The sequence below is a fragment of the Lonchura striata genome, chromosome 14 (assembly GCF_050655825.1).
Source record: "Lonchura striata isolate lonStrDom1 chromosome 14, ASM5065582v1, whole genome shotgun sequence".
In the NCBI taxonomy this organism is placed as follows: domain Eukaryota; kingdom Metazoa; phylum Chordata; class Aves; order Passeriformes; family Estrildidae; genus Lonchura; species Lonchura striata.
In genome coordinates this window covers 8311979-8333930 of record NC_140716.1, presented here as the reverse complement: position 1 = coordinate 8333930, position 21952 = coordinate 8311979, and the positions used below count along the sequence as shown (strand labels likewise).

Sequence of the window (21952 nt, the reverse complement as noted above, 5' to 3'; positions counted from 1 at the left end):
GATATAGGGGCCGCGCTGCCCCCTCCCCCGAGCGGCGGCTCCTCCGCAGCCCGCCCCCGGCCCCGCTCAGCGCATCCCAGAGGGACCCGCACCCGGCCCAGCCCGGCCCCGCTCAGCGCATCCCAGAGGGACCCGCACCCGGCCCAGCCCGGTCCCGCTCAGCGCATCCCAGAGGGACCCGCATCCGCACCCGGCCCAGCCCGGCCCCGCTCAGCGCATCCCAGAGGGACCCGCACCCGGCCCAGCCCCAGCCCGGTCCCGCTCAGCGCATCCCAGAGGAACCCGCACCCGGCCCAGCCCCAGCCCGGTCCCGCTCAGCGCATCCCAGAGGAACCCGCACCCGGCCCCAGCCCCAGCCCGGCCCCGCTCAGCGCATCCCGGGGGGCCGGGGGTCCGCAGCCCGGCTCGGGCGCACGCTGTCCCCAGAGCGCTGTTGTCACCCGCCGGGGCCGCAGGCGAGTAGGACATCATCCACATCATCCCTCCTTAGGACATCGTCCCTCCTCGCCCCCGGGTGCGGGTGAGGGGCTGGGGCGGCCCGTCACCCCGGCGGTGACACGGGGACCCCGCTGCCGGCAGGGACCGGCCCGACGGCCGCGGTGACACCGGGGAGCGGCCGGGCAGCCGCGGAGGGAGGCAGGGAAAGGCTGCCAGGCACGGCAGTGGGGTTTAACACCGCAGTGTCCCATTGTGTGCTGCCTTTGGTTTGCTCTGCTTTGCTTTGCTTTGGTTTCGGGGAGTGGGTTTTGTTGGGTTTTCTCCTGTGTTTGGTTTGGGATTTTTTTCCCAGAGCTGACACACTTTAACAGCCTGGAAGAAGCATCCTCCAGCTGTGTCCAGGGCTCCAAGGCTATTTCAGGAATTCACTCTGTGCCCATCTGCCAGGCCCGTGCTGGGTCCATGCCGTCATGTAACAGCAGAAAACCTGATATGATACAGCAGTCTGTGCCAATATAATCCAGCATGTCTCCTTCCTGTGGAAAACATTTGTTAGACATAAACTTCAGACTTTTAAAAACACTGTATAAAATCCTTTTCTAACTGTTGCACTCATAAGGGAAATAGTAAAGGCACAAATACTATACAATTTAGTGGTCCTGTTCAATTTCCAATTTATGCCTTAAATCAGCACTGAAAGAACTGCTTAGGAACATTCTCAATGCTGTTCCCTTTTTATTCTTAGCTACAGATTAAAATTTTCGGCATTTTTGACCCATTTTTAGAGATTCAAGTATAAACTATTTGGGGTGACACTAAGCTTTCAGTACAGTAAAGCATCCAGACTTACTCCAGAGACAGTAACTCATTCAATCAACTTTTCTATATTAAGTTTTCTTCATATTAAACAAAGCCTTTTAAGAACACTCTCCCCTTCCATACATTGATCTGAAATTATCTGGCTCAATGAAAAGCCCACTGCTACAGCAGAACACTAAAAATGAAGGCATTGGGATTATTCAAAGTCAAGGCATGCCTCTTCCCTTCTTTCCTCAGATAAAGCCAATGTTACAAACAACTTTTAGCAAACTATGGAACAAAAATCTTTGAGCATATTAATCTACTCCCAAAGCACAAATATTCGTGTTTGAAGAGGGAGCAGAGTTCCTGAATAATTTTAATGCTGGTTTCATGGCAGCAGCTGGGAGCACTGAGCTTCCCCTGAGGCACAGCCCTGAGCCTGGCACAGCAGCTGGGCACAGCTTTGCTGCCAGCACTGGGACAGCACAGGCACGCCGTGCCAGCTGGGGCTGCAGCTGCCCTTTGGGTTACTTTCCAACTTCACCAGCACGAGATGTGCTTCACCTGCTGGCTGCAGCCCCGGGAGCACGGCCACAATTCATCCCTCCTGCTCCTCTCCCTCCCATGCTCTTCTGTCTGCTCTGCAGGCCAGGAGCTCCCTACTCTGCTTCTGTTCTGCTCTCACTGACCTTCCCTCTGGGCACTCTCTCTAATTTTTGGCATCCTGTGTGTACATGACTGTTCCTCCCTGCGGAACAGACACCTCGTGACTTCAAGGACAGACTCAGGCAAAATTACTTTCTGTTCACATTTCATCCCCAGTGCTGAGCAAAGCATGTGTCTGCTCTCATGGATGTCCTGAGCTCATTCTGCTCTCCACAGGCCCCCCATGGAAGAATATAAACGTCAGCCACAGAAGCTGCTGAAACCACGGCCCCTTGGCTGAGCCTTCGTGAGTTACAGGCAGAGCTCACCCCCTAGAGCACACCTTTGCCCAGGACTGCCCGTGGGGTCCCTCTCCACTGTGGCTTTTTATGAGACAAACCAGGAGGAAGCCAGAGAACAGAGATTTGTCATCAACTTCACTGCAGAGCAGAAATTCACCTTGCAGAGGGGCAGGTTAGAACTGATACCCAGCATCCAGAGTGTTCTCAGAGAAAGGATGGCCCTGGACAGCCCTGCAGACACCACTGCTGTGTGCTGCTAACACAGAGCAGCTGTGCCGGGGAGCAGCAGGCAGCCAGGTGCCAGGGCAGAGTGCTGAAGGGATCTTGGGATCATTACTACACAGACCTGCCCTGGAGCAGGAGCACCTGGACAGCAGCAGGGATTATTGGCCCACACACTGACACCTGCCAAAGCAAGCACTGAGCTTTTTTGGTTTGGGTTTTTTTGGTGTGGTTGGGTTTTGTTTTGCTTTTTAAGACTTGCCTGTCCCTAACTGTTGTAGCTAAATAACAAACGGGTGAAATAGTTGTCTGTGTTGTTTTTTTCCTTTTTAAAAATCAAAATATTAAAAGCACAGGAGATACTAGGGTTTCATTTTGGGCTTCATTTAATGGAGTGCTGCCCGTCCTGCCATGTGTCATCTCTGGAATCTGACACATCCAACCCCCAGGGTGTTATGTGGGGTCTGGCTGGGAACCACCATGGCCAGACCAAGGCATCCAGCTCACTCTCCACACCAGCCTCCATCAGCAGATGCCCAGTTTCTCTCAAAGTGCTTCCAGTTCATCTGCAGTGAGTGACAGTGGGGTAACTGCCAACATTTTGTCTTTTTTACTGCCATAATCATAACTGAAGGAGCTCAACACAAAGGTGAATTCAACAAGTATCACCCCAATCCATGTGGCACAATTAAATAGAATTTTATTTTCAATAAATATACAATCTGCATCATACCAGACAATACACTGTGGAAAAATAAAATGTACAGAAGCAACCAACAGGACAGCCTGACTGTAGCTAAGTTCACTTGGTGACCTGAAGAACTACCTGGGTAAACACACACAACACAGAAAGAGCCACTGCAGTCTGTGAGAGAATTAAAATTGTGTTTTCTGGGTTTTCTTGACCGCCAAAGTCCCCGGAGCAGTTTTTTTTTTTGCACAGCACATGTTTGAAAGGACGCGAGCTGGTTTTCCCAGTACAAATGCTATGGGAAATGTTTATTTTGCTATATCAGCACTGAATCTACTACGCACACAGACTGCTATCGAGACTGGCAGGTCACCACTGACGGGACACGGGATCTGTCCCACGTGGGGCCACACGTGTGGCCCGGCACACAAACACACACAGTAACAGCAGCTTAACTTGTTAAAACTACTACAAGGACAAAACCGCAGTCAGAATCGATTTCACCACAGGTTCTACCATTTAAAAAAAATATTCTAGCCTAATTACCACGTTCACCAATGAGAGCACACGGGTACTTATATCTCCGAGAGGATGAGCCATGGATTTGGACTGGAAGGACAGCAGAGGCAGCTCCCAGCTCCTGCACCCACTGCGTGCTTCCCGGGGCACGTCCACGCAGGGCCCCGCGGGCCAGCAGCCGGAGCAGCCGGGCCCGTGGGACGCGGGTCACTGGGGCCGGCGCTGGCATCATCCAGGTGCTGCTGTGGGGTGCGAGGCGGGGCGTTCCACTCGTGGGCTGGTTCGTTGCGGCGCCTGGCTGCCGTGGGCCGCCCGCCTCATGTCACCTCGAGGGACGCGGGCGAGACGCGGTCGCAGTCCTCGCGCGAGCGCAGGCTGTGCCACTGCTCCACGGCCGTGCGGTGCGCGCTCAGCATGCGGCGCCAGTGGTTGGACTCGGGGGCGCCCGTGGAGTACTGCCCGATCACGATCCTGCCAATGAAGTCGTTGCTGCTCTTCACGTTGTGCCCGTACACTGGGGAGAGCAGAAACACAGACTGGTCAAGGCAAAAGCACCGCCGGCCTTGCCCCAGGACACCAAATGTCCTACAGATGTCCCCCCACAGCAGGTGCCAGGTGCCAGCAGTTTTGGGATGTAACTCAGCATCTGAAAAATGTTAGAGGAACGGGAGCTTGGAAGGAATAAATAGGCTGTACTACAGACTGAAATACAAGTCAAATAAACAAATCCACATTTACCACAGTATTTACCATGAATAGGCAGATTCATAAAATGATTTAGGTTGGAAGGGACCTCAAAGATCATCCTATTCCACCCTCCCCCCCGCCGCCCCTTCCATGAGCAGGACACCTTTCACTGGAACAGACTGCTCCAAGTCTTGTCCAGCCTTGAAGGAGAAACACCTCGTGTAAAGAAGTGCCAAAAGCTATGCCTGGGCATCATGAAATCACAAAAGGAGCTCAGCAGCCTGAGGCTGGGGGAAGGCAGAAGCAACATCTCAAAGTGCCCTCCTCCAAAGGCATTGCACAAAGCACTCCAGCGCTAATCCACAGCCTGCCCTGCTCGGGGAATTACACACACTGGCTGTCAGCAGGATGTTTACACAGTAAGGATCTGCCATAATTATCACTGCAGCTACTTGTTAAATGTCCAGGAAAGCAACTGAGGGAGAGACACCGACCCAGCCCCCTGTCCTTTGGATTAGCCCAGCCTCCTGGAAGGAAAGATCGCAGACAGCAGCAAACCCTAATGATGGGCCTGATCCTGGGAAAGGCTGAGCACTCCCACCAGACAGCAGCAAAACCACTTTGTGCCTTGCAAACTGAAGCCCTGCCTCAGCTCATTAAAAAGTTGAAATGAAGTCTTTGCAAGCTGAAGCCAGGATATCCACAGGCACTGCCTGGAATATTAACGATTAAAAAATCTCCTCAGGAAAGAGAGGGATTTTTAAGGACAAATGTCTACAGGAGCTCCAAATCCAGCTGGGCTGGTGCAGCCAGAGCATGTGCAGCCTGGCATGGAGCCCCTGCCCACAGCACCAGCTCTCCAGGGCTGCTGGAAACCATCACTGGCAGCAAAACAACCTCTGGGAACCCCCATGGCATCACCTGGTGTGTGCACACCCTCACAGGCAGGCAGGACACCAACAACAACACGCTCAGCCTCACTTCTGACCACACACCTTTGTCAAGGCTGTGCCTTTCCTATTATAATACATCCCCCAACTGATGAGCATTACTTTAACCTGCCCCTCTGCCACCTGCACACTCTGCAAGGCTGGTTCCTCACCTCTGTACCAGTCTGGGATCTTGCTCTGGGTGACTCAGGCACCTCCTGCCAGTGCAGTCCTGAAATCAAGCAGTGCCAGGTTACATCTCACTTCATCCCTTCCGACAGCTCTGACACACACAGTTTATGGGCAGAAATGCTTCTGCTCACCAAATTACCTGGGGATATTTTAGGTGACAGCAAACCTTCAAATGTCCGAGTAATTTGTTCAAATAACTGCACAAAAAAATCTACCCTGCAACTCAGAGCCCCATTAGTCCATCTTCAAACAACATTTAGAAATGATCTGGGGTTCACCACCCCAGCAGGAAGACTGCATCTCTTCTGCCTGTCACCATCAGTTATCTGGGGCTGATGCCATCAGCACATGTTGCCAAGTAAGTGCCTCTGTCAAGAGGCCAGGCTAGTGTTTTTTGGAAAGGCCACCTCTGAGGACACTGTCAGGAATTCTAAGCCATCCATCTCCAACTAATACACAGCTTGTCAGGGTTATTAATGAGTTCTCCTACAAGGCAATCACAGGTGTAGCTAGCAGGACTATACTACATGTTTTGCTATGATTTATTAGCCTACAGAAATCAAATGTGTGATAAAATTATGTTAAAATACCCTCAAACCACAATTTTCAATAGAATGTTTTTTCATTTTTTTGTGTTTTTGTTTTGGATTTTTTGGTTTTGTTGTTGGTCTTGTTGTTGGATTTTTTTTTTTTTTTTGTGTGTGTGTGTAAAATTAAGGAAGATAAAACCTAATCCTGGGAGACAGGACCAAGTAATTTAAACCAAGAAGCCTTACAGGCCATCAATTAGTCACAGGATAAATGAACAGTGGAGATGAAGTACCCCAGGCATACTGATTCTTCAAAAGTACTCCATGCCAGGACTGTAAAACAAGCAGGTGTGCTAACTAAGGGCACCTGTTCTTCTACTGTTGATCCAAGTATTTTGAATTCCTATAATGCAACTTGCTAATCTCATTGTGTCAGGTAATTAGCATGCTGAGTCCTTTGGGGTATTGATGAGCTAATTATAAAAGCATTGTTGCTTCTATCATTAACTACTGTAGACAGCACAGAGACTTATTGCTGAGGAACAGGGAAGAAGACATTTCCCAAGGCCAAATGCTCATTCACACACAGACCATAAGAGGCTGCACTGGACTGACCTCAGGTTTACACTCACAGCTTCACCACAGCAGCTTGCTCAGATGAGAGGTCTTTGCGGGCCTAAAATTCAGCTTTACCCATCAGTTCAGAAGCCTTTTAAATTCTAGGACATGCCTTTCTGGGAGGCCAACTGCTGTATTGCACTACTAAATGGCCAGGATTTGCTGAGCAATCTGCTGATAGCTGAGCTCACCAAGCTGTGGAATGGACCTTACCCAAGAAAGGGCCAGAGATGGCATTGAGGAAACAAAGCCTTTCCTTTGCTCACATTCAGGAGCACCATTCCCCTGCTGCTGACACCAGTACTTCCAAGAAAGCTTGGAAAAGAGAATGGCAGGAGCCCACAGACCCAGGTGAGCAGCTGGAAGCAGACCCTGGTGCTCCTGTGCTGACACAGGGAGGGGGAGCATCTCCCCCACTCCTCCCTTGGCTCAGCAATCCCTTCTCAAGCAGGGGAGGAACCATTTCCTTGAGCACCAAGAAGCACCGGGCACTGCTGCAGCGATTTCACTCGTGTCTGAGCCTTCAGCCAGCTGCAAAGCCCTGCAGCAGCAGTGCCAGCCCACCCTGATGCACACAGAGCCCCGTGTGCCACCAGGCACCCGCAGCCCCACAGGCACAGGGTGAGCTGCACTCCACTGGGGCTGGCCCTGCCCTGGCTGCCAGGTGAGCCGGCAGGTCCCAGGTGACATGCTGGTGGCAGCAGGGGACACCTGGGAGCCCCCTGGAGCAGGAAAGCCCCACAGAGCTGAGCAGCAGAGCCCTCTGCTCCTGCACACACACGCACAGCACGGCTGCATCCCCGCCTGCAGAGGGGCCAGCCCCACACACACTCCCACTCCAGCCCTGGGGGGAGTAAGGAGCCCCTGCTCTCTCCTTCCAGCTTGTTCCACAACAGCTGAAGGTGGAGGAGCTCCACGGGCAGCAGCTGAGCACTGTGCCACACTGAGTCCAGGTGACTGTACAAGGGGACTGAGTTGTGTTCCCTGATGTCTGAACACCCCTGACAGAGTATGAAAGGAGCTCATAGCAAATTTCAGATTCAATCTGCCCTTGGCACAAAAACAATGACCCCATGGAGCTACTCAATAGCAGAAAATAAAGTAATTAACGTTTGGGATTTTCAGACTGACCCAGACTCTGGTTATGAACTGTTAGATGGTGCTTTCCATTTAAGAAGCATATTTTCCTGATGGAAACTACACACCTGATCTCATGAGCTCTTTTTCTACCATCACAGTAATTCACACAATAGCGACATCCATTTCTAAGCAAATACAGTGCAAAAAGCAATTAAAGAAGCAGAGCAGTTAAAGAGCAGCTGCTCTTCAGAAGGACACATTTGGAAACAGAAAAGCTTCTTAAAAAGACATTCTTTATAATAGAAATGCTGAAATACAGAAGAAAATAACCTTTACTTATGTCCATTGAAAGGGTCAAATTCTTGAAGACAAGGTACATTGCGGGAGCGCGGCAGTACATGATGTAGATAAAACATTTTCATGTTATGAACTTATTGATGCAGCATTCCTGAATGATCCATATCCAGCTGATGGGGGCCTGGGTGCCACATGGAACGTTTCTTTGGGGTCAGGGCCCATGTCCCTCACAGGGCTCCTGCACAGGAGGGAAGGCTGAGCCCCCCAGCCTGGCTGCCTGCAGGGCTGAGGGCACAGCCATGCCAGGCCCTGCACGCCCAAGAGCTGCTGCCCAGCAGGGCAGGGACTTCCAGGGGATGCAATGGGCCTGGAGCTCAGGCAGCATCTGCTCTGGGGACAGATCCAGCCTGAGCTTTCCCTTGTCTCCTGCCAGCTTCAGTCACATGGAATCACTTTTTGCCAGTCAGCTCTTTCCCATGGCACCACATAATTAAGCCATGAGGCTGCCTGGGTGGCACCAGCCCTGGCACCAGATCCAGCCAAAATGCCTTTCACCTTTCCCTTTTTTTGCCTCCACACCGAGCATTTGTGCAGGGCACGACTGAAACCATTGCCATCCATGAGTCACGTGCAGCAGCAGAACTTCAGCTGGCACTTCAGAAAATCACTCATCCTTTGACTGAACATATCAGCATCCTTGGAATGACCAGGGAGGAGCATTAACTAAGAAAATTTCCTTAAGCTAACTTCAAGGCTATCAGTATCATTTACAGGATGGGGACAAGCATGAACCTTGCAGCTGAGGCCACGAAACACCTGCCTCTCCTGCAAACGCTCTGCCAGGTGTGCAGAGCAGTTACTCAGCAGCTACTCAGCAGTTACTCAGCAGCTACTCAGCAGTTCCTCAGCAGTTCTGGCTGTGTGCACTGCCCGGTATGGCCGCACAGCGCCTCTGCTGCTGCCTCTCCGGGAGTACCAGTGGGAGATGTCAGTGTGCTGAAACAGCTGAGAGCTCCACCACGAACAACTAACTCTTCTTCACCCACCTACACCATCACCTGCAACGCGATTAAAGCCATTTAACTCAGAGAAAAGGAAAACCGGCACAAACAAGGCTGTACACAGGCAACTGAGGGGCAGAGTCCCCCTGTGGACACAGAGCTCATGGCACTGTGTAGCCCCCCTGGCAGAACCACAACCCTGTTGGCACTGACCCATCAACACTTCAGCACTTCCCACTCAGCCTCAGTGCCTGGTGAGGTCTCACAAAGTGCCCCCTTCACATTGCTGCCCATTCAGGCAGGCAGTGCCTCACCCACCCTTGGCAGGCAGGAGACAGTGCCAGTGGCCAATGCCCAGCCCTTTCTGTGCCCATCCCTTTCTGTGCCCATCCCTTTCCATACCCAGCCCTTTCTGTGCCCATCCCTTTCCGTGCCCAGCCCTTTCTGTGCCCATCCCTTTCCGTGCCCAGCCCTTTCTGTGCCCATCCCTTTCCGTGCCCAGCCCTTTCCGTGCCCACTTCTGTCCATGCCCAGCGCTGCCTCAGCCAGTGAGGCTGAGCTGCCAGCTTAAGTAGGACTGAAAACTGCTGCTGAACTGCTTGACATCCATATGAAAAGGCTGTTTAGCACAAAGAGGTGCTACGAGGAGCAGCAGCAGCTGGGCTAATGATGCACACTGAGAAGGTCACAGGCATGGCCCAAATCCTGCCCTTGCTCCTCCAGCATGGCCTGTCATATTTAGCAGAGAGGAGAGAAAAGCACGGCAGAAGATGCCGTGGTTTCCCATTTATCAGTTTAATCTCCAGCAGGGTCTGATGGGCACATTAAACTCTCCTCCCATCCTTCCCCTGTGTGACTGCTCCCTGCACTGGCTGCACCTGCCCAGCTCCAGAGGAACTGGAGCTGCTGGGGTCCATGGGCACACACAGACCAGCTGCTGCCCCACGGGGGACAGTGCCACAGCAAGAGACTCTGCAATTTCCCACAGGGCAGCCCCAGGTGCTGGGGCTCCCTGCACATGCTCCCAAAGCAGGCATGTGCCCAGTCACAGTCTGCTCTCAGACAGGGAGAAGAGCACTGCAGCAGCCAGCAGGGATGCAGGGGGCAGGGCAAGTGCAAATGCACAAGTGTGCCTTGCAGAGCATGCAAGGGATGACAGCTCATGAAATTACCTCATCAGGAGACACTGGAATAATGGGCTGGATGCATCTATTGCAACAGCCCAGAGGATACAGAAAAGGAGTATCTATGGCTGGCTTTTGCCAATTCCAATTCCCCTTTTTTTAAAACTGCATCTTAATTTCGTGCACTATGAGCCCCAGATGCAACAAAGCATATTTGCACAGCTCACAGGAAGAGTCTCCAGCACCAGTGCCACACGGCTGCAAAAACAGGCAGGGACAGTCTTGCAGGAGAGGCAGCCCCTGCCTGCACCTTCATCCATCTCCTGTGACAGCCACAGGCATTCCATTTCCAGACACTGCTCTGCTGCCCACAGCAGCTCCTGCCACCCAGACTTTTCTTCATTTGATGCACAGGCAGATTATGGCCTTGCAGGACGCTTGAACAATTCCTTTCAGTGCAGCGTGAGCCAAACAAGATGAAGGGCTGAGGGCAGGAGAGCCATGACACTGCTTAAATTAAGAGGCTTGGCAAAAGGAGCAAGCACCTATCATCAGCCTGGAGAGAGGAGGTTTGCTCCTTTCTTTAGGAGAAAAAGATTATCAAAAGATTCCAGAGAACTTCAGGACAGGCAGTTTCTGCCACACCAGATGCAGTGCATTTATTAACTAAGTCAGGCAACTTGATAAATCGAACTTTGCCTTCTAAGCAAGGGACAGATTGGGTCAGGAAGGGTCAGCACCTTGGTGCTCTCACCCTGATTAATGGCACTTCACCCCTCCTTGTTAAAGCAGTCAGTCTGCTGCAAAAAGCCAAACCCAACCCCAGAACATCATCCCTGAGTGACCCAAAACAGGACTGGGCTGCAGGACCCCACTGAGAATCTCTGACCAGCCCTCTGCTGTCACCTGCTCCAGGTGACCACCAGCACCTGCCATAGAGAGCAGCAGGGCACAGAGGCACTGAGAGTGGAGAGCAGTGGGGCAGGGATTTGTACATCTGGGAAGGCACCCAGAGCCACTGTGAAAGGCTCTGCTGGGCTGCAGGGCTCTCCCCTGCCAGCACAGCTCCCTGAGCCCTCCCCAGAGCCCTCTCAGGACCTGCTGGGTCATTCCTGTGGCCACCAGAGCTGGAGCAAGGCCTGGGAGGGCGGGAGGCACCGGCCAGGAGCTCGCTGCTCTCCCAGACTGGCCAAGGACCATATGGTGGCTGCTGCATAAATGAATGAAGTGTTTTATAACACCCGACACAAAGGCCAAATTCTGGTCTAAATTAAACAGGTATAAATCCCCAGAAAACACAGTGCTGACATCAGTGGGATTTTTCCATTTTTTCTCCTTTGGCTAAGATAGGATTACACAGGTTTAATCAGGGATTACATTTTGCTTCTGAGCTCTAGATATGGGAAATATACAGACAGTCCAATACTTCCAAAAGACATGTTTAATAGATTACAAGAAACAATTTTCTAGCAGTGAGATGTCTAATTATCTGTCCATCTAAGAGATGTTATGGTGCCCAACACGATAGTATTTCAAAAGAGAAATCAAGTCCTCCTCCTGCATTCTAGCATGGGAAAAAAACAGTTTAATTTGACTCATATATTAGAGATTTCTTCCCTGTATCTCTGTGCAAAAGACAAAGTGCCTGGATGTTTATTGGGTTTTCATGTGGGAAAGCAAAAGCAAGAGGAGAAAGGAGACTTGGGCAAGTCAAAATGCAGATGAGTGATGACTCCAGACATGGTGCTTTCCATCCCTGCAAACAGCAGCTAGAGCTGATGCTGGTATCTTCAGGTCATACTTCCACATAGCCAGGGAAATCAGAATTCAGATATATTTCTGGAGAAGCCTCAAGACAAAACTTTATCAAATTTCAACCTGCTCAGCCGATTGGGACATTTGGAAATCAGTCTGTTAATTAAAAAAATACTACTGAAAAGCCCCACTAGCTTTGCATCCTGTTGAAACAGGCAGCATTGCTTCAGAAAGAAAACATTTCAGTGAAAGCAACCCAGAACTACATAATTATTCAATACACACCCACAGTTACTTTTTTTCCCCTTTTAAAATACAAACTATTAAATGGTCCCCATATTTTCTTAAAGGCCAACTGAAAATGAGCTACCAGAGGAACCAGGTATATTGCTCCTGAACAGCAATCTGTTATTTTAATCAAGTACTGACTACTAATTAGTTAATTAGAAGTTAATTAAAGCTCTGGAATAAAGCATTAAAGTTACTCAGGGGTCTGAAGACACACATTGCAGCACTTGGGGCACAGAGGTGGCTGCCAGCATTGCCAGGGCCCCTCTGCTGTAGCCCCTGAAACCACAGGTACAGATCTGCAAAGTCTCAACACTCTTGGGAACAAAAATACTCAAAAAAAAAAAAAAAAGGAAAAATGGGTCCTAAATCTTTACAAAAAACAGAGACATTGCCAATTTTTAAAACATACTGAAAAGTGAGGAGTATCACCAATTCCTACCAGAAGACAGAGTGTCCATGAGCTGCACCCTCAGCCAGGACTGGCTGTGGAGATGTCACCAGTGCAGGTCACACACGTTTCGAGGTCAGCCTCTCCACCAACAAGCACACCCTGCCCAGCCTGGGGCAGAGCATCCTGTCCTGCTGGAGCCATGGCCCCCTTCCAGACAGGAGCAGCAGCAGGATGAGCCTACTCTGCTCTCCATCAGCCCCAGGGCTGTCCCAGCTCAGCTGCCCTTTCAGCCAGGCCAGAAGGCAAAGCAGATTTTCCCTCTACAATTGTCCAGAGTACCCAGGGCTTGGAGATGATTTCTCCCTCTCTAGGGACTCTGCTTGTGTAACAAGTGCTAAAGGTCCTGCCATGCAAACATGTCCAACAGCTCATTTACATGGAGAAAGACACACAGCCACCACGAGGACCTCGGGGAGACACACATCCCCTGACTGAGTGCTGAAGGTTATCTTTTTTTATGGTAAGTGATGAAAAGATGCTAAGGAGTCAGAGACACAGCTTGCCCTGGAGTGCTGCTGGGTTTTATTGGGCCATCTGGGCTTTACTGCAGTGCAAACAGCATTACTGATGATTGTTATTAACAACATTATAATCATTAACAAAACACTACAGTGCTCAGGTTTCAGGTGTAGTCTGCCTTCCTGCTGCCCAGCCCAAGCTTTCTGACAGACTGAGATTTATTGGACAGCCCAAAATCCCTCAGTGGGGAGAGCACAGGGTCTCTGTGTGCCCATCATCCAGCTCTCCCAGCACAGAGGCTGCCCTTGCATCTCAAATACTCCTTTTCCTTCATGGAAATGATCTTGGGCAGCAGCTGCCAGTGCTGCTGTCAGGGCCAAACTCCACCTTCCCCTTGCATCAGACAGAGTAACACCTTTGCCCACAGGTGTACATGGTTAGGAGAACAGCCCACCTTTCAGAGCCTGCCTCACCTGCAGGAGGTGAGCCCATGACTTACCTGCACTCAAGCAGAACATGGCACATGGGGGATATGTGTTAGGTTGCCAAAAAAAACCCAAAAAAATGCAAAAAAGAACCACTCAAAAGAGTGCATTTCTGTTACAATGTGTATATGGCTGCTCATTACCTAGACAACATGTTTGATGAAGGAAATCAAAATTAAACATCCTCTCCAACAGCTGTTGCCTCACTTTTTTTTTTTCCTTTTTTTTTTTTTTTTTTTTTTGTCAGGACATTAGAGTTGTTACGAGTATGAGTGGCTTTCCTGGTTTCAGCCTCTTTTGGGAAGAAGCTGTTAACAGGCAGTACTTGCAGCACAAATCCTGAGCCTGGATGCTTTTTCCTGGAGAGGCCTTTTCCACCAGAGCTCATCCCACCTCATTTTGGGCACTGGACTGGGACACGTGAGTTAGTGACAGCTCCAGCAGCAGCTGAGGAAGGAGCAGAGGGGAAGGCAGGAAGATAGCTGGTACAAGGTGTCCTGCACCAGCATGGAAGGAGAAGCATTTTGGTCTGTAAATGCCAATAATTTACAGTATTGAATCCTTGTGTGCCTAAGGAGGAGGAAAGACCAAAGAAGCAGCCCACCCACCCTCTCCTCCAACCCTGGCTAACACAGGCTCTTCCTGTGCACATCACCTTGGAGGCACACAGGGCCTCTCTCCAATCCAGCTGTGCTTCAGCCCCGAGTTTGCTCTGGAGTTCAGCTCCCCAGAACTCCTCCAGGAAAGCTGGGATGGTGCTTTACCCTGTGTCTCCACTGTTTGCACACACAGCTCTTGGTAACTCACAGCAAACAGTGCAGAAATCCACACCAGAGTGCACTGAACACAGACAGCTTGATACAAGATGCACAGGAGAAAAACACACAGGGGGCAAAACAAAATTCATCTTACTTTGTGTGGAGAGTGCCCTCCTTTGCAGTGTGGCACAGCCCCAGTGGGAGCCAGGAGCCCAAGCTGATGGGAACTGGCAGAGTTCCAGGGCTTGCCAGTGAAGCCAAGCCAGTGTAAAGACAGCTGCAGACTGGGTCCAGAATACAAAACCACAATAAAGGTTCCTTTAAATTATTGATGACATACTCACTTCTGGCTCCCCTGGCTGCTTTTTCAGCTCTCTCTCTCCATTCAAAGCATCATCACCCACCCTTCAAGCAGGATTATTTTACTTTTCAATTGGACTTTGACTCAACAGCAAATTTAATTAACTGACCTAATGGACTAGAGATGTGGATTAGAAGAGAAATGAAATAAAAAACAATTCCAAACAAAACACACAACAGAAAGAGCCACCACTGCAGCAAAAAAAAGAACCCCAAAACACCTAAGTTAAAAAAACAATGAAACAAAATTACTCCCCTGCTATGCAGAGATGCAAGACAGAGATGCTCACATTGCAAGATACCCACACTGCCAAACATATGTTCTTGATTTATCTTTTAACAGAAGATCCCAAAGCCCTTCACGAGCCCTTAAGCTGAATAATACTGTAAGGTGCCAAGAAGGAGCTCTGTGGGGAACTCCACAACCCCTTCCCAGACCTTCAGAAACCCAGAACCCCACAGATGCACACAGGAATAAAGTGGTGCTGCACTCTCTGTGGGGACACACCTCCACCCCCATCAGGAGCAAATCTGTCACTTGGATGAACGCTGAATGTGGCTCAGCACCTTCAGCACCACCACATCCCTGATCCAGAGGTCCTTGTGACAGACAGTGCAGGCATGGCCCACAGAAGGCTGTACACCCAAAATCATGAGCAGCAGCCCTGGCTCCAGCTCTCTGTTGGTTCCACCAAGCACACATCCCACAGCAGAGTGTCCCAGGCACAGCAGCAGCCCCAGCCCAGGCAGCGCCGTGCCCACCCTGCACCCCACCCCTCAGCCAAGGGGAACCTGGCCCCACTGCTCCTCCAGAGCTCTGCACATTCCTTCCCAGCTTTGGGGCTGCCGGGGACATTTCTGGCCTGGGATTATCTATTGCAAATTCAAAGCAAGCAATCTGTCACTTGGAAAATGAAGCCTCACTGACGAGGCTCAGCGCTGAAACCCAGCTGCGTGACAGGTGATGGATCAGCCAACTTCCCTCTGGCTCGCTGGAACACACCCCTTTGCACACACAGAAATACCCAGAGATCCACTCACTAATCCTAACTTCAGTCACCCTCCCAACTGCAGAGCTGCTACTCTGTTTGCCTTTCCTGCTCCCAGCAGGAAAAGGGGAAAACAAACAATCCAGTGATGCACATCTGTCACAAGGTCGCCTGATGGAAGCTTCCAAGAGAAAATTCATCACTGCACATGCAAGGTACAGTCAGGGTGACATGCATGCAAAGCAGTGATTAACCATAGGTGTTTTGCTGAGGAAATTGCTGAGCATGAAGGGCAAAATTTAAGCTGCTAATCAGCATCACTTTTTGTTATAACACGTTTGGAAACAAATTAATGGGTTGCAATAAGCCTCCTTGAACCAGCTTTGACACCTGTATCTTTCATGTAGAAAAAAAAAAAACTTCAAAATGAATCCTTTCAGAAGCAGATTCTTTTCATCAAAATAAATGATGGAAAATTAGTCAAAAAAAGTGTTTGTCAAGCATAAGAGCCCAATGTGGTAAGAGAGTGTGGGCCCCACCACCCAGCCCCTCTGATCCTGCAGAGGGCCAGAAGGTCTGACCCTGCTCCTGATGGAGCCTGAGCTCCACACCTCCATGGGGGGAGTGCAGCCACGGCAGGGGAGGGAACCCCACCCTTCAGAGGGGTCCCTGCAGCCCTGCTCACGACTCTGATGGTGGGAAAAGGCAGATAATGCCACCAGCCCCAGCAGGTCCTGGCCTAGGACTGCAGCCCTGTGCTCTGCCACTCCTGCCCACAGCACCAAGGCTCTACTGCCTGTCTTCATGCCTCAAGAACAAACACAGGAGATTCAAAAACTGCTTAAAAATAGAAATTGCTACCCCAGCCAGGCATCTCCAGAGCTGACAAAGCTCTGGGGTGAGGTCAGCTCTGAGCCTGCTTGTGGCCCCAGGTTCTGTGGTCTGTACCTGGGTCCATCTCAGCTGTGCCATGCAGGGCTTGGCATGGAGCCCCAGCCCTTTAGAAACAAAGGCATGAGCAAACCCTGCTCACAGAGCAGCTGAGGTCACTGTGGAACACCTGTGGGTGCATCCTCTCACCAGCAAACCATGTGAAGTACCAGAAGTTGTTTTACCAGTGCCTGGGCTCTGTCACTGTTCACTGTTGTCCTCTCATCCTTCTCAGTTTGACTCTGTGCCCAGGCTGGGTGCCACTGAGAAGGGCAATTAATGCTCCTCCTCCTCCTCTGCACAGGAGCATTTTGAATGGGACCAGTTGAGCACAGGACTGACTGGCAGCCAGGCTGGCAGTGCTGGGGACAGCTTCTGCAGAGGACAGGGTGCTACTGAAGCTGCCCAGGAGACCCCAGTGATGGGCACCCCTTGCAGGCTGGGACAAGCAGTCTGCTGCACACCCACAAGTGCTGCTTGGCCAAGCCAAGCTGATAGCACAGCACTCTTACCTGTGAACACCAGGCTGGCATTCTCCAGCTCCTCCTGGGGAACCTTGAAGCTGAAGGACTCATTGTAGAAGGGATCTATCGTGCCCCGCATGCAGGAAGTCTTCTTGGTTTTTGTTAGCTTTAATCCGTGAACAAGCTGAATTTTCACAAAGGGGTCTGGCAAAGAGCACAAAGCACAGGCCCTGTGTTATGGGGAGCATGAGGCAGCAGCCCTGCTCACGAGGGCTGGGCACCACAGGATGGAGCGTGCTGGGAAATGGCCTTTGGCAATGCCTGCCACTGGTACCCCCACGCTGCTCCCAGAGATTTGCAGTGGGGACAAAAGTCAGGCAGCTGGATTAAAAACAGCCCCTGCCAAAAGCACAGTTAATGTCAGCCTTGACAGAGACCAAGCACGCTGTTCTTTTTGGAAAATGCCAAGATTCTGGCAGCAGCAGAGGCTGGGGCAGGAACACGGGAAAACCACCTGAGGACAGAGGCACAAAGCAGGTCCCAGCCAGAGTGGCCAGGGCCAGCAGGGAGCAATGCCCACAGGCTGCCTCACACAGCACAGCACAGGGGATCAAAGCTCTGGTTCCTCACCTCAGCCTGGCTCAGAGGTCTTTAGCTTAAATTTGGCAAACCCTCCCTTATATCTCAGAGTAAGTGATCAAAATACTTTCTTTATTGTTGTCTGTACATACAAGATGAACATCCAGAGCCTTGTATTAACAGGAACTGAGCATCAAATCTCCCTGGGTCCCCCACAGACTGCAGCCTCACTGCTCTGCTTTAAAGCACATATAATCTGTGCTTGAGTAATGTGAGAAATGCACTGCCCTTTACCTGAACCTTGGCTCATGTCTGTCTGAAGGAGCTGCTTTGCTCTAATGATGTCCACATTCAGTCTTCCTGCACTTGGTAGGTAGTTCAGTGACAATAGCAGCTCTCCCAGCTCCACTTCATTCTGCAGGGAAAAGAGAATGTGAGGATTTAGAACAGAGCTCAGAGGGGAAGAGAAGGGAGAGAAATTAAATAAATCCCATTTGTCTAAGTGCCTGAAAAATGAATTTTAGTCACGCTCTGAACTGCAACCAAGAACCATCTGTTGGTACCTCATGCTAAGTGGAAACAAGAAAGGAACTATCCCCAAAAGAAGATCTTTCTCTAATCACCAATCCTTCACCAGCTTCCCAGCAGCCATGCAAAGGGGATCTACAAGGAGGCAGGGCTACAAGGTCAGCAGCTTCTACCTGCTCCATTTTTAATGGTTCCATGTAGTTCTGATCTTACCAAGGTGCAGAACACAGACCCACTGAGAAGACATTCTGTTTTCCCCTATGGGCCACAGGAGCCACTTGGGAAGTTCAGACATGCAGTGGTTACTGCATCCCTGGGTGACAGCAAGGCAGTTCAGATCCCCTTGGCACCTGCCAGAGACCCTGGCACAGCCTGGCTGTGCCGTTGCTGCTCACCAGCTGCCCCACGGCCACAGCTCCACAGCAATACAGCTCTTCAGCCACCATTCCTGTTCCTTAATGATGTAAAACTAGTAATTAAAGAGCTGGAGAGCTCACACCACTGCTCCTCAGTCGTGAGGGTTTAAAATAACCTCTCCCCTTGCCATGACCTGGCTCTGAGAGGATCTTACTGTCAGATGCAAAATGCACACACTGGAGCCACTCTGGAGCCTGGAAACAGCAGCAGTCCAGGCAGGGAACTGATCCAACTGCCCAGTGCCAGCTCCACGCAGGAGTGCAGAGCTCCTGCTTCATCCCAAATAGTCAAACAGCCCAAAACTAACCTAGGTCAGGTATCAGAGCCCATTCCAAGAGGAAAAGGAGCTGCAGTGGTATTACAATCATAACAAAAGGCTTAAATTTCTTTACTGATGCCCCAAATATTAGATTACAGAAACCAGAGACTATGGGTAGACAGTAAAGTAAAAGGTTCTCAGAATAGCCACAGCCTGAATTGACCCAAAGAACCAGGTTCATCAGCAGGTGGGTCAGCACATGAGGCACAATCCCTGGCAAAGACATCAGTGGCTCAGGGAAACTGAGGCTGGGGCTGCTGGGTAACCCAACCAGAAAAGCATCTGATTTCTGAACTCAAATTCCTTTGGTCACAGCAGCTTGTGGGCCACATTGTGAGGCAGCATTGTGACTCCACAGCACCCACACTCACATTTACCACAGGTATTTTCTTTTGCTGCTATAGTATTTCTGCCTCATCCAGAAGGCCCCTCTCTTCCAACCCGGGCCAGCTCCCACATCACTGTGCTGTTCAATAGATGATGTTTTAAGTTCTTTCCATCAAAAAGCCACTCCCCAACACACACCTGACCCAATATGCACACAACACTCACATTCCTACACACACCCTGGTACCCTGTGGTGGCACAACACAAGGATCCAAGTCTCACATCCCAGGTGGTTTAAACACCATCTAATTGATCTAAACTACCATCTTTCATTTGATTTTGCCCAAAAATGCTCCTCTCAGGTCTGTAGCTGGAACAGCCTGCAGACATGTTTATCATCAAGAACAGTCAGTGATTTTTAATCCTATTACCAGGACAGGATGGAAGCATCACAGTGCCACAGCACTACGCTCAAGAGGAGCCACACAAGGCATCCCTTCACCCCAGCTCATATAAACAACATTTTTAACAGACCCAGCCCTACTTCCAGATGCATTCACTGCTGGTCAGGCTCCATTCAGCCTTAAATTTCTAGAAATTCAGGTGCATTTGGACAGTGAAAATTAGGAAATTGCTCAGTGATTTTATTACCTGCTGGGGAGAGACAAACAGCTCCAGCTGCAAATACCAAACTTCTGGCACAGCCAGGTGGCAGCTGGCATGGGGCAGTGATGTAGGACCTTTCCAGTCACCTCAGGCTTAGAGTGGTGAAAATCTGCATTCAGATTTGGGATAATTACTTGTGGAGTTGTCCAATGATAGAACCTGTTGACCTTATCCAAGAACTGCAGGAAAAACTGGGCTAGAGAGGAGCCATGAGCTCAGCGAGGGAAAGCAGATCTCTGAATTCATTTTCACTTATGATCCATTTACAAGAAAGAGCCCAATGTTGTACACTGACAGGATCAGGCTGGATCTGGAAAACTCACCTAGGCACTGGCAGGAGAACCATGTCCCATCATCCCTGCAGAGATGATGGAAGGAGCCACTACAGTGAAACCATCACACTGCTGCCCAACCCACCCAGCCTTCCTCAGGTAAAGGTAGGACCTGATTTTCTGTAGGACCTAATCTAACAGGGATTTCAGCACTTCTAGAAAAATCCTTTTGGCTATCTAGGCTTAAATTTGAGTAAGGGGAGATATAAAATGTTATATTCTGTAAGTGTGGTCCACTGAAGATAGGAGGCAGGCTATGAGCAGCTTTGATCAGTCTCAGATCAAGCCTGATCTCACAAATCTCAACAGCACCTTCTGCCACTTGATGCTCTCCAAGAGTGCCCACATTTGTGTGAATTCTTCTGAGGGGCGGAACAGAGGCCATGGCAGGATGGGGGTGCTCAGAGCCAGCAGGGAAGGGCAGCCCCACTGCAGGCAGAGCAGCAGCAGAAGGTGTTTCGGAAGGAAGCCCAGATTGCCAGAGCTCAGCTCCCCGGACAAGTGACTGGCCTTTTCAAGATGCCAGCAGCCACCTGCCCCTGATGCTGGCAGTGCATTACTCCCAGCTCCGAGGGGATCTGGGAGCCGTGCTGCCAATGCTGCCCCGGTTTGACACTGGGGATGTCACACCCGGGGATGAATGGGGCTGGCTGTCAGCCCCGCCCTGCCGCACACGCTCAGCCCGCTCCTGCGCTGCAGTCACCCGCCCTAGGCACGAACGAGCAAAGATTCCCGGGCTGCTCCAAGAGCAGGAGGGGCAAGGCAGGAGCTTTCAGCTCCCTTTGCCGCTGGACAGCCCCGCTCAGCCAGCCTGGGATCAGCCGTGCTGCCAGAGGCATCCCCGGGCACAGAGCATCACCAGCCCTGCCCCACAGCGGGCATCCAGCGCTCCGGCTCCTGCGGGGGAGCTGAGAGCAGGGGATGGAGCTCATGCACAGGAGCTGCCACCGGCTCACCGAGGGCAAGGAAGTGCCTGAATTTTGTGTTTCCTAGGTCTTTTCATCAGGAAACCACAGAGCTGTTGGCTTTGCCTTCGGTGTTTTGCTCCCAGCAGGCAGCGTGCAGAGGTGCCCCTCTATGCTAAGGCATCGTTTCAGCTGCCATTATTATGCTGATGATGAGCTGATCCGTGCCGAGATCCCAAATGACCCTGGAAAAGCAATTTCCTGTTTGATGAGATGCCGGAGTGACACCAAGTCTGGGATGTCTGAGGCTCTCCTGAAGGTCTGATTAACATTTCACTCTGGCTGTATCACACTGCCAGGTTGGATGTGCAGCCTTGGGCTCGCCTGTGATCCAGAACCTTCTCCAGCTACTGCCTGGGCTGAACCCAGAGGTTTCGAACCAGAAGTTTTTTCTGTTCTCTTCTGTCATATCTGAAACAAAAAAGCTCCTCTAAAGGAAGATGGGCTTTTAATTAATGAACACTTGTTTGAGCCAGGTAATTCCTTCTTCACAGCCCCCCAGACTGTTCCTTGTGCATTGCTACAACACCCAGCAAATTTCTGCAGCTGAAACCCTTCCCAAACCAGAGCACATGACATCAGCACTGACATCTATGCATCGCTCCTAATGAAGTTTCAGATTGATTTTCCTCCTCAAGGTTATCTGTGTTGGTACCTCCAGGCACATTAGAAAACTGGTAGTTTAGAACAGTTTGCTCTAACAGGTTTTCTACAGCATCCTGTGATACAGCCATTGTTTGGGGAAGGTTGAGCTATTAAGGACCAGAACCTGAGAAAAAATATCCTTACCACTGAATAGGA

The 21952-nt window shown here is 50.7% G+C and overlaps 1 protein-coding gene across 3 annotated transcripts in view; it reads right to left on the bottom strand.

The window, feature by feature from the left end:
* Positions 1 to 3088: 3088 nt before the first annotated feature.
* SYT17 (synaptotagmin 17) overlaps positions 3089 to 21952 on the bottom strand; it is a 34252-nt gene continuing 15388 nt past the window's right edge. For 2 of the 3 annotated variants that reach the window (XM_021539806.4, XM_085592336.1), the window contains exons 6-8: positions 17892 to 18012; positions 17067 to 17222; positions 3089 to 4132 (exon numbers count right to left, since the gene is read on the bottom strand). In XM_021539806.4, coding sequence (XP_021395481.1) covers positions 3936 to 4132; positions 17067 to 17222; positions 17892 to 18012 — 474 coding nt within the window. In that variant the 3' untranslated portion in view covers positions 3089 to 3935. Of the gene's footprint in view, positions 4133 to 4174; positions 5467 to 17066; positions 17223 to 17891; positions 18013 to 21952 lie in introns of those variants that run through there. The other variant, XM_085592337.1, reaches the window with a different exon arrangement.